Source organism: Anarrhichthys ocellatus, unplaced genomic scaffold, assembly GCF_004355925.1.
Source record: "Anarrhichthys ocellatus isolate YVR2014 unplaced genomic scaffold, GSC_Weel_1.0 scaffold31, whole genome shotgun sequence".
Lineage (NCBI taxonomy): Eukaryota > Metazoa > Chordata > Actinopteri > Perciformes > Anarhichadidae > Anarrhichthys > Anarrhichthys ocellatus.
Window position 1 is genome coordinate 2,088,785 of NW_022280061.1, and position 11,902 is coordinate 2,100,686.

At 43.0% G+C, this 11,902-nt stretch overlaps 2 protein-coding genes across 7 annotated transcripts in view; one reads left to right on the forward strand and one right to left on the reverse strand.

The window, feature by feature from the left end:
- tmed1b (transmembrane p24 trafficking protein 1b) overlaps window positions 1–3,691 on the forward strand; it is a 4,452-nt gene extending 761 nt beyond the window's left edge. The window contains exons 2-5 of the mRNA XM_031864558.1: window positions 1,235–1,332; window positions 1,411–1,600; window positions 2,400–2,567; window positions 2,657–3,691. Of these exons, the coding sequence (XP_031720418.1) occupies window positions 1,235–1,332; window positions 1,411–1,600; window positions 2,400–2,567; window positions 2,657–2,707 (507 nt within the window). The 3' untranslated portion in view covers window positions 2,708–3,691. The remainder of the gene's footprint in view (window positions 1–1,234; window positions 1,333–1,410; window positions 1,601–2,399; window positions 2,568–2,656) is intronic.
- A 1,674-nt stretch (window positions 3,692–5,365) lies between these two features.
- dnm2b (dynamin 2b) overlaps window positions 5,366–11,902 on the reverse strand; it is a 16,182-nt gene continuing 9,645 nt past the window's right edge. For 2 of the 6 annotated variants that reach the window (XM_031864556.1, XM_031864552.1), the window contains exons 11-21: window positions 11,374–11,460; window positions 11,214–11,284; window positions 10,155–10,209; window positions 9,895–9,906; window positions 8,415–8,525; window positions 8,036–8,145; window positions 7,827–7,938; window positions 7,572–7,739; window positions 7,200–7,426; window positions 6,535–6,780; window positions 5,366–6,319 (exon numbers count right to left, since the gene is read on the reverse strand). In XM_031864556.1, coding sequence (XP_031720416.1) covers window positions 6,253–6,319; window positions 6,535–6,780; window positions 7,200–7,426; window positions 7,572–7,739; window positions 7,827–7,938; window positions 8,036–8,145; window positions 8,415–8,525; window positions 9,895–9,906; window positions 10,155–10,209; window positions 11,214–11,284; window positions 11,374–11,460 — 1,266 coding nt within the window. In that variant the 3' untranslated portion in view covers window positions 5,366–6,252. Of the gene's footprint in view, window positions 6,323–6,534; window positions 6,781–7,199; window positions 7,427–7,571; window positions 7,740–7,826; window positions 7,939–8,035; window positions 8,146–8,414; window positions 8,526–9,894; window positions 9,907–10,154; window positions 10,210–11,213; window positions 11,285–11,373; window positions 11,461–11,902 lie in introns of all 6 variants that reach the window. The other 4 variants (XM_031864555.1, XM_031864551.1, XM_031864557.1 and 1 more) reach the window with 2 other exon arrangements.

The window sequence follows — 11,902 nt, forward strand, 5'->3', positions numbered from 1 at the left end:
GAATCAAACAACGTCGTTCATAGCACCTTTTGAGCAAGATTGCAATAAAACAAGTACTTCCTAAAAGAGAGACGTCCACATGTGCTTCACTAAGAAAGATCAGTGATAACAAAATACTGTGCAGGAAATGACATAATACACACAATGCTCATAGTAAGATTGAATGAGTCACTATGTGAATGATGGACAAGTGGAAGTGTCGGATCCTATTAGCCTCTGGTCATCCAGCGGGTTGTTCTTTAAGGGAGGTCCTGGTCCAGGTTCTGGTCCTGGTTCTGATCCCGATATATATCCGTACGTAGTATCTAGTCAAGTGTCTGTGTTTACCTTTTAGCATGTGCATGTACATTGAGAGCAGCAAAATAACAAAGTCAAAATTCATTGTGTGTGTACTTACTTGGACATTGAAGCTGATTGTGATTCTAGGAAGGACAGATCCTCGTATCTGTTGTCTGACATTCAATCAGGCAACAGTTTGAGTTATTCAGAAGTCAACAGCCGGATCTTAAAGTCAGTTCATAGTATTGATTTACAGGATTCCCTCTGGTGAGAGTTCATTTCACACTTTGAGTGGTTTTGAGCAGCTGCCACAGTGAGACCTCCAGTCTACTGTTTGAGCTAACAGTTATCTCCATTCTCCATTAATCATGCAAAATGTTCATCATAATGACTTCAGATTGCTTGTTTTGTCCAAAAAAATATTCCAAAACCCCAAATAGTACCAGTTTACTATCACAGAGGTCGAAGGAAATTAGCAAATATTCACGTCAGAGGTGCTGGAGTTTGTGAATTTCGGGCATTTTTTTTAATTGATCGACCAACTGTTTCAGCTCTGCTTCTGTTCAGAACAAAACAAATCACTTAAAAAAACATGTAGCAACACAGGAACACGTCGTGTAATATAAAGTGCTGTTGTTAACCGGTGTGTTTGTTTAACGGGTGAGTCCCAATACACCCTCTCTTAAATGGCACTCGTAATCTCACTTGTTTGTCTTTGGGGGGGGGGGGGTGTCCTGGTGGCCTGGTGGCCTGGTGGTTAAGAGGACACGGACCATATAACTGCACTCTGCCCGGTACCGTCCCAGACCTTTGCCTGCCTGTCATACTCCTGTCTCTCTCTTCACATGCAGTACTTTCTGTCTCTCTACTGTCACTATCTCAGAAAGACAAACTGCCAAAAAATATTCTTCAAGAAAGAAAAAGAGTGTATGTGTTTGTGTGTGTGCACCTCCAGGTGATAGCGGGCTCTGGTATGGACGTAGACTTCACCATCATCTCTCCAGAAGGCAGCCACGTCATCGTAGAGTCTCGACGCTCTGACGGAGTCCACGTGTGAGTGCTACCTCCTCGGTCACATATTACTGAGCTAGTCGGTCGCTTCATATTTGACATCATTTCCTGTTGTTCCAGGGTGGAGCCCACGGTGGAGGGAGACTACCAAATCTGCTTCGACAACAGCTTCAGTCGCTTCTCAGAGAAGATGGTGTTCTTTGAGATCATCATCGAGGGTCAAGGAGGAGATGTGGGTGGAGATGAAGAGTGGCCGGGATTAGTGGAGCCTGACGGAAGCCTTCTGGAGTACAAGCTGGACGACATCCGGGTGAGATGGTTGTTTGGGGTTTAGAAATGAATTCATGAAGGAATTCTAGTTCACTATGCAGCTGGCAAAACCAACAATCGACTGATCCGACTAACACATGTTGTCTGATATATGTTATTCCTCTGTTCCATAGAGCCACATCGTTGTCCAAATCCTATTAAAGGCACATCAGTGACGAACATACACACTGTAGGTTATTTAGAGTCAATCCTACGTACACCGTCCCGTTGCTGTAAATACTCCCTCGAGTATATTCATCCACGCCTGAAAAATAGTCCCCAACAAATGCACAATTTTATCAATCGATTCAATTAACTTATTTAGCTTCTCTTCTTCGTGGAACTATATGTCACTTCAGTAGGGACACATTGAATTTGAGGCTGAGTGCCACAGTCAGACTGGGGAAGTGGGAAAGTATTGAAAGACGCAGTCGTGGTTTTGGTCTCCTCATGAGATCTGCTGACTTTATGGAAAATATAGAATAACGTCAGCCTCAACCTTTTAACTGATGCGCGTCTACTGGACGTCGACTCCTAACTGCTAAACATGAGCTACCGTGGGGGTCAGACTAGCTGGACCAGACCAACATAATGGTTCGGTCCATGGCATGACCCGGCATTATGACACACAATCAAAACCAGCTCAGAAAATAAACATGTCTGCTAAAGTCGAGTCGAGAGTGATTTAATATTCTGTGTACTTTTGAGTCTTCTCTGTCTCTCACTTCCACTTCTCTCTCATTACAGCCACCGCTTTCTGTTTGTTTGAATCCCTAAAACCTTCCTCTGATTTTCCTTAGGAGTCCATGGACTCTCTGCACAAACGCTTGGAGCGCAGCCGGCAGATGCAGACGGTGTTGCGGGCTTTTGAGGCGCGGGACCGAAACCTTCTGGAGGACAACCTGTGGAGGGTTTCCTTCTGGTCCTGTGCCAGTGTGCTGGTGATGCTGTGTGTGGCCTTTACCCAGGTAAACGGAGCGCCCGACGCAGCACTTCTAATTTGAGTGTGTCGCACACCGACATCATGCTATCTTTGTGTGTATTTCCCCATCGCCAGGTCTACACCGTCCGTAAACTGTTCGACGATAAGCGGAGGGTCTACACATAATAGAGGAGAACAATCGAGGACAAGATGTTCAGCTGGTTACCCATTCAGACTTTGCTCTTATTATTTTCATTTAGTCGACATGAACACCAGCATTCGTCGTCAGTTTTAACGGATTTTACGTCTAAAGTCTTGTTTTAGATCAGCTTGTGAGCAATAATTAAATATTATGAGATGATGGAAGGGTAACCAGAGGAGGAAGATGCTTATTTTGATTTCATTTAGTGCCTTTTAATGTCAAATCTCACCACAAACCAACGAGGAAATGCATTTTAAAAAGGCACTGCCTGCATAGACGGAGCAGTAAATATTGTAGCATAACTATGTTTGTGAAACTGGTGAGAGGTTTTTGGAATATTTCGTCAAAGGCCAGATTGTCCTCACTAAAGGTTAAAGGTCGGTTTACATGGGATAACAATGTGCAATAGTGTCGTTGCCGTATTTGTTCTTCCTAAAAGTTAAAGATCTCTCCATCATATTAGTGAGGTGTCCGTCTGACCGGCCGTCAGCTCTTTTGAGACGTTACTGATTTCTTTTCACGCGTCGGCTCAGGTCCACGCCGACCTGTTGCCAGTAAGAATGTAGAATCACAAAGAGGGATGATTTGCAGTGCGATTGCCAATAATGTACAACGTGTCAGTGCTCTTCCAGACAACTGTGTAGTACGTATGTGTGTGTCAGTTCAGATATGTATCAGGATAATTCAGTGTGAACATACGGATTATTAGATGTGTGTTCTTGTCTTCTAGATGATCAAACTTTCTTTTTTCTCAGATGTTTGTTTGTGTCAACAGAATGTGACATTTTGATTCTGCTCAGACAGCCACTGTGTGTTTTTAAAAAGAATAACAGGCTTTCCTTACATATTCAGTAGAAGTAAAAAAAAAAAAATCAGGTTTACATTGGTCATTGATATTAATAAATACATTTTTTACACAGGAAATACTTGGTTTGATGTCTTCAATGAATAAAACATGGTGACACAGATTCATCTTTTGAAGTGTGTTTTGTCAGGTCGGCATATTGTGCATCATGAGAAACCTTAGTGCTGTTAACACCGACATGATTCATGATCTAATGACAGCATGTGAGGCTTTAAACCACAAGAAACCACATGTATTTAGTATTTTTCTTTCATACAAACTTGTTTTCATACAACCCTGCTTGTCAATATGCAGTATTTTCCCCAGAGCCACCTGGAGGAAGCAAGACACTATTTCTGCTGCTGTCGCTCCCCCTAACGTCTGACCTTAACCTATAAAAACACCGTCAAAATCAACGTTGGCATTATCTGACATTAAGTTGAAGTTGGTATAGAGAGTAAATACCAGGTATATTTGATTAGATACTTAAAGAATCAGCATGAATTAACTGCACTTGTTGGTGAATAGTAATATCTGAAAAACACTGGATTTGATGAAATTGCCAAGTTACATCGAGGCATTCCTGCTTTATATTGAAGTGTAAAGTGACGTGGCTGCGAGAGAGGAGCTTATGAGTTACATTTATTGTTCATAGTATGAATTGTCAGATTTTCCAGTATAGCAATACAAGAAAACATTTGCATAAGTGTTAATTACGTTATTCTTTAGTCTAGTAGGAAGAAATAAGAGACAAAACATTTCATGATAGTTTCTTGATGTTTTAATTTGACACATTTTTCTCCCGTTTCCTTGTCGACTCATCCGCGCTCAGGTTTGGCAGACATTACAAGTGAGGAATTATGAGACAGTATTTCAGTGGTACTAATAAAAAAGAAAAACTGATGATTATTGAACTACAGTATACATTAAATACTAGAAATACAGTGGAAGCTTAACACACCTGTATGTACAGCGGTGATCGGTTACATTGTGAACAAGGCAAGCCTAACACACAGAAGATGATCCAGCCACATCCAGAGTCATAATCCTGCATCTTTACCTTCTTTAAATGTCTAACAAAAAACAAAGCATCAACGGTTTCAGAGCGAGGATGTAGGAACAGCTCTGGACAACAAACGCTTCGGTACACCGGAACTTCTGAAGCCAGACTCTTCCAGCTCTTGATGACTGAGTCCAAGTCGGAGAGTGCTCGACAGAGTTTCCTTCACCAGTGGTTGGGACGAGATGGGACGTGTGGAGGTCGCCTGTGTGAGAAGACCATGCAAAGATTTCTGCGCTCAGTTTCTGTTCTTACGTGGATTAGTAGCAGCTGACTGACACAACGGAGAAGAGAACAGGAGTAAGACTGCATACCTTCAGTCATTCCTGCCCGGCTCTGTGAACAGCCCAAAAGGAGTGAGTAACACTGTCTTTACTGTGTGCAGCCCACAGCTCCGTCATACAGTGAGGAAGGAAGGACGGAGGGGAGGTCATGCCAGGCTGCGCACAGAAAAGTGAAACGTTCTTGTTCTGCATGGCTGTCTCTCCGTTTGGCTCTCATGCAAGTCAAAAGGTCTCGACCTGGACTCTGTTGCGCAACACTCACTGAACTGTACGCCGACGGTCACATACAGTGACAGCAGGTAGGTGTACTACACGTTTACTGTCATGTGCACGGACAATGACGGAACCAACAACAAAACAAGACGAAGGAAGGCTTGGTGGTGCATGAGAATCTGAGACAAGAATTGAAGCAAAGAATGTCTAAACAGCGAGAACAAGCACCAGCCAGCACACCTTCTGTTTCTATTCCTTTATTCAGTCCATCACGTCCTGCACCTTCTGAAGACCCCTTTCTAAACATGAGCCTATTTTTCATTATGGCTTTTTTAAGGTGATGAGTAATTACAAAATACAGTGTTTTGCTCAAGGCACTTGGATACATATTTCTATAAGAATGAGCAGTGGTTGGAGGTAACCGTCTGAACTAGAGAATAATTATCAGTAATACACTAGAAGACACCTGTGCTTTTCCCCCAGCACCCTTCCTCCTCCTCTTTCTCATTTTAATTGGTCCACAAGAGAAACACCAAAAACCAATAACTGAAAAATCTAATAGTGATAAGCCAAAAATATTGAAGCATACAAATTCCATCGCTCAGTCTGAATTTAATGAGCTCATTTGAAAGCTTTGAAAATCAAACAATGAAGAGAGAAAGGACTTTATCGAAAAGTGCCGCTTACTTAATGAGGTGCTTAGTGTGTAAGATTACCGACAAAACGTTAGCAAGTATACAACCCACAAAAACATTACCTCCGACAGTTTTCTTACCAAGTTATGAATCGTTTTAAGACATTCCATTTCAAATGAAACAGCAAAAGATGACTTGCTGGTTCATAATCTTTAAGTCAATAACATCATCAAATGGATCCCTTTTCATAATACTGAACGCAGAAGATTTCATCATATTCCTTGTTAAAAAAAAAAAAAAAAGCTACCTACATATTAAGTCAAAAGTACATATATAATGTTTCTGAAATGCACAGACTAAAACAGCATCAGATTACCAGTTACAGTAGGACAAAGTTTGTAGTTATAGGAATATTCATGGAAAAATTATGACTATCTCTGCTCAGGAGAAATATAAAAGTGTAAACAAAAAGGGTTTATTTTGTGTGTGTGTTCTAGTCAAGCAGGGAGGGCTCTGAAGGACGTATGACAGTGGGTCGGTTTGGAGCAGCCGGAGGTCTTCTGCTGCAGAAAGAGAGGAGGAGAGGGGGAGGGGAGAAGAAACATGCAAGGAATAATATCATCAGATAGTCATGCACCAAAGATTCCCAAAACACCAAAAGCCAGAGCATACAGGACAACCCTTCACCAGCAGCAGTCCCAATTGTCCCAACAACTTCCATTAATACCAAAGTCACGAAAGCCATCACATTGTGTGTGTGTGTTTACGATTGTACCTGGGAATCCCGGGCGGCAGTGCAGGAGGCACGCGGGCCGGCCTGGAAGGGATAAGAGGCACAACACCAGAGTTAGGATCGCCTGCATAGGCCGTTTGGCCTGGTGGTCGCAATGGCACGGGTGGTGCTCCGAATGCTGGTGAGGGGTTGAGAGGGGGTGGAGGGCCCGGGGTGGGCCCCTTCACCCCTGGGGGTCGGCTGGGAGGGGCCACTGTTGCTGAGGCGGGGCGGGACGCCGGTGGAGGACTGACAGAGAGACAGAGCGCTTTAGAGTGAAGAGTCACATTTTATGCGGAGAAATAACGTGACGCTGATTAAGAGATAGAAGTCTGTTTACTGGTTGTGACAGTTTGTGTGCATCCCCACTACAGCTCGACTGACTCTAGATTTTTTTTAGGCGGATGGTGATTTTGTTTACGTAAACACATGACAGCAATCTTTATTCCTTAGATTTTTGTTTTACCAGGATACATAATCAGGACATTGTACAGTAGAACAATCAACAGTGGCCTCCTGTGGCCAAAGTATGTAATGGTGACTGTTTCTACAATACCTCAAACCTACTTTGGCACGATTGCACTCTGGCCCGTTTACACAGACACAGATATATCTGCAGAATATTATTATTATCGGCCGATGTATTTGTGTTGAATCACGTTCGTCACCTTGGGTCCTTGGGGATCCATTTGTCGTCTACTGGTGGAGGCACTGGGGTAGAAATAGTGGTGGTGGTGATGTCTCCAATCAGGACCAGTGCCTCTTTCAAAGCATGATACATCCTCAGCATCTCATCTCTCCTCTGAGCCTGCTCTGGCGACTCCTCCATCAAACTGCCCTGGTCCCCGGCCGAGTACAGGTAGGCCAGCAGCTCAGAGTGGATGAAGTCCTTCGCCTGGAGATGGGAGACAAAAAAGGAAGTTAATACAGCTAGACAGCAAGGCAAGAGAGAGTGACCCGTGTTATCGATAAACGACCTTCCATCTCATACCTCTCTAGGTCTACAGTGTGATTGGTGGTAAAAGAGACAGAACACGTACGCTGTTGATCATGAGGTGCATGATGGTCTTGGGCATGAGGTCTCTGATGGACTTGTTGACGATGCCGATGTAGGAGTCCACCAGGTTGCGGATGGTCTCCACCTGCCGCTCCAGCTGAGGGTCCATGGACACGGTGTCGCTAGGATTCATCGCATCTTCGCTCTCAGGCTGGAGGAGACCAAGACGAGAGAAGGAGTCGTGAGGGATGCAGACGCAGAGATGCAGTATTTAAACTGCGAATACACTCTTGTGTACCTGGTCTTTCTCTGGGTAAACACCAGCTCTGAGGAAGGAAGCCTTCCAGCTGTCAACATCCTCCTGAGTGTCACATGCCAGCTCAATCTGACGCAGGTCTTTATACACATTTCTGTAAAACACACACACACACACACACACATTAACCAAATATCAGAACAGACAAACACCTTAAACACAATTGTTTTAGAGGATCAAAGCATCCACACCTCTGTTCGGTGTTGAAGATGGCAAAGACATGTTTGCTGGACATGAAGCCCTTCTCCACATCTCTCAGCTTCAGGTTGTCGAGAGGCAGCATGTACTTCTTCTCCTTCTCCTGATGAAACAGTGATGCAATGACAAACATAAAAGAAGGCAGACTGTAACGAACAAACCATCAACTCACCGGAGCAACCTCAAGTGAGTTCGACAAGTTAGATCCTGCGGCACATGACTACAGATTTACTGTAGCGTTAGAGTAATAACTCTACTTTACCAGATGGAACTTTTATCTTTGAAAACACGCCCCCCTTCCTCCCTTTCACATAAAATAAGGCGAGTAAACAAAACATTTTCCTGCATTTACTGTCCCGTAAGCAGCCTTACCTCCTCATCTTTGTACCAGGAGAGAGACTCAGCGGTCAGGACAAACCAGTAGTCCTTGGATCCCCCCTTCATGATACTGATGTTGATAGTGAGCCAGCCTCTGCGGATCACCTGCATGTGAGAGCCCAACAGTTGAAGAAACTACACACCCCACAAGAGGAGTAGGTAAAACATATCTACAGAACGCAAACAGAATCCTAGAAACACATGAAAGACTAAATATAGTCACAACAGCCATGCAAGAGCAGCAGTATTCTTCATGAAGAAAAGAAGCGCACAGTGCAGTCAGATCAACCCGTAAATACACCACAAACTCAGAGACTGGAAATAAATGACAGGCTCCAATGAAAATCACCTTCTCTGCATCCCTCTCTGTGTCAGACTGACAGACAAGACAAAGCGAACAGACACAGGGACAATCAGGGGTGGATGTAACACATTACATTCACTTTTGTTGCTGTAACTTCATTTTCTTTGTGTACTTGTCGGCCTACTTTTTGAGTATTTTTTAAAATTCTGTAATTTTACTTAAAAAAATATTCATCATAACTGTTGTACTTCGCTACATTCCAAGTGACGTGGAAAAGTCCCGACAAACTGAAAGTAGATAAATCATCGGCTGCAGCAGAGAAGAAGCTGCAGGTGTGTCTGCGGCCGCAGGGGGGCGGAGCTCCACGTCCAGAGAGGCGACTCTCCGGAAATGATACGTTTTAAATGTTGTCCATAGCTTGTTTATGGTTTACTTTTCTGGTTTTAATTGTGAGGCTACACTATGGAAGGCAGTTTATATACGTATAATTGATAATCAGTTGTATGCACAGACTGCCCCCCCCTCTAATTCTGCATAGAACTATAATAATTAGGGATGTTTCGGCATTGACGAGCCAGGCACCAAAGAGGACGTTTGTTTGTAATTTATTTCAGACACCCAATCTACTCTTCAGTAGGTCTCACTTATGTCTATGCACATGTATTTGATAGTTGAATAAACTCAATGGTCGCTCATTAATATACACCTGATTTTGAGAGGAGTCTGCAAGCTGACTCTTTGGGAATAGTTTAATGAGGGCTGAAGCGGTCAAGTCGTATCATGAATTCACACTGCCGGCTGACTTTGTGACCCACGCAGGTTATGTGTTCACACCACTATGTGAGAATCAGAGACATGGATAACAAGACGGGCTACTTATGTTCCACCATATTCTACATAATGATAAAACACAGGACCAAAACAGGATGGGAAGAAACATCTTTCGGCCTATTCGCTGGGAGAGAAACTTTGAAAACTGGAAGGAATGGCGGCCATCTTGGTACATGGTATCCAGTTGTGACGATACATCCTTTAGTGAAACGCTTTCGCTTCCCCCTTCTTCATCGAGGAGCCCAAATCTTGTTTCTCGGCACGGCCTGAATGACCGTTGATTCCCCACCCACCCAAAGAGGAAGTGTCAAGAGGAGGTGCAGAGGGTACGGTACTTACAAGAATCTCTCCCTGGGCCAAAACAAAAAAAAAAAAAAAAGCAGGAACAGAGGAGGAGAAAGAGGAAAGGGAAATAAAGAGAAAAGACAACACGGGGCACAGACAAGAGAGTGTAAATGTGAAGCAACAAACGGGCAATGATGACAGGAAAGACAGGCTGAGACATCGACAGAGAGAACAAGAAGTAAAAGAGCAGCAGCTGCTATGATGCTACAGTGTGAGGGCTTTATATGGTGCCTCTGTTGAATCAGGAGAGTTACCTGATTGGGCATGACTCTCTTCTTGGTGGCGTTAGCAGTAGTTCTTTGCTGAGCACTGCAGGAGAAAAATTAAATAACAAACTCTGGTGTAACGTCCGAGGATGAAGGGGTAGCCGAACAAAAGCACAGATTATTTATTGTCACATATGACGAATGAAAGCACCAAATCCTCTCAAATGAGAGACTGGGACTTGAGAGATGTTTGCATAAATTATGAATCTATTAAATTTCTTGTCACGGTAGACGAATCATTTTCTGTCCTTCGTCGAAACAATGAAAGAGCCATCATTACAGCTTTTAACACAACAGACACTTCTTTAATAATACACAGTACACTCTACCAAATAATGCATCGCCTTATTTGGGGAAAAAAAAACAAAAAAAAAAAAACATACAAAAGTCACAGATGCAGAATAGTAGTTACAAAAAAATAATGTAATTACTGAGATTGTAATATGTGGATATCTTTAGAAAGAGAGTTCCTTGTTCAATTGGTGGTTAGGTAATATTTTGAGGGAATGAATGTTGTTCAATAGATTTTTTATATACTTTTTTTAAACTCTAATATATCAATATTAGCATTGGCCTCAAAAAATGTATTAATGATTGGGTTGTAGTAATGATGATTTAACTTATTTTGCCTTTCTATAAATACTAAGACTGTTTAATTTCTTTCCAGCACTACAAAACATTTCAATAATTTCAGATGGAAAGCACAATGGTCTTTACATTTGACTGATCAATCTCTACGCTTTAAGGGGCTGGATGTTGGAGAATAAGGCAGCACCTCATGTTGATTTTTGTAATTCATTGATTTATCAATTATCTGCAAATTCATTTTTTGGATCAACAAAATATTTGAAAACAGTGAAACTTATCCATTATCATATCCATATTAGATCTATTATTGAAACTGCTTGTTTCATACAGCCGACAGTTTCTGTCAATTGTCCAACCAATTAATCACCTACTTGTTTCCGCTCTAGATAATTTGAAGAGAGAGCTCCATCTCTGATCCTAATGAAACTAGTTAATAAGTATCTTGAGTACGTATCTTACTTGGCAAATCCAATGAAGTCCTCATGATTAGTGTTGATGTAGGAGAGCTCAATGTCAATCAACAGCAGCACCTGAGGGACAATCATTAAACATGTTATGTACACAAGAAGGTGAAATTATACAAATGTGGGCTGCATCTCTCTCCAACACACACACACACCTGGTCTTTGGTCTTGCTGTCTCTCTCTCTGACGTAGGTGGTGACGATCCTCTCCGTCTCTTCTCTCAGTCGAGGGTAGGATCCCAGCTGTAGACCCACACACACACACACACACACACACACACACAACACAGGCACTGCTGCAGGCACCGTGATTACAGGACACACACCTGTATAGACTTACGCAACACCGCAAACACCAAGTATCCTCACAAGCAGCTACACCCAACCACCGACGGCAAAGACGCAGTATAAACACACCAAGACTATGGAGGCATGCACTAATGAGCTCCATATCAGCTTGAGATTCCAACTATAGATGTGATCGCAATTAAGCGGTTCAAAATGAAAGAAAACAGTGAGCATTAGCATAGTATCATCTCAAGCAGATAGCGAGTCTCAACAAATCAGGGAGGAAGTGTGGAAAAAAGATCAGGTTAAAGTCCAGGAAGAGATGAGGGTTTGGGTAGGGTCTGCTGGAATCGGGTGTTGGGAGGGGAGCGGGGGGGGGGGGGGGGGGGGGGGGGGG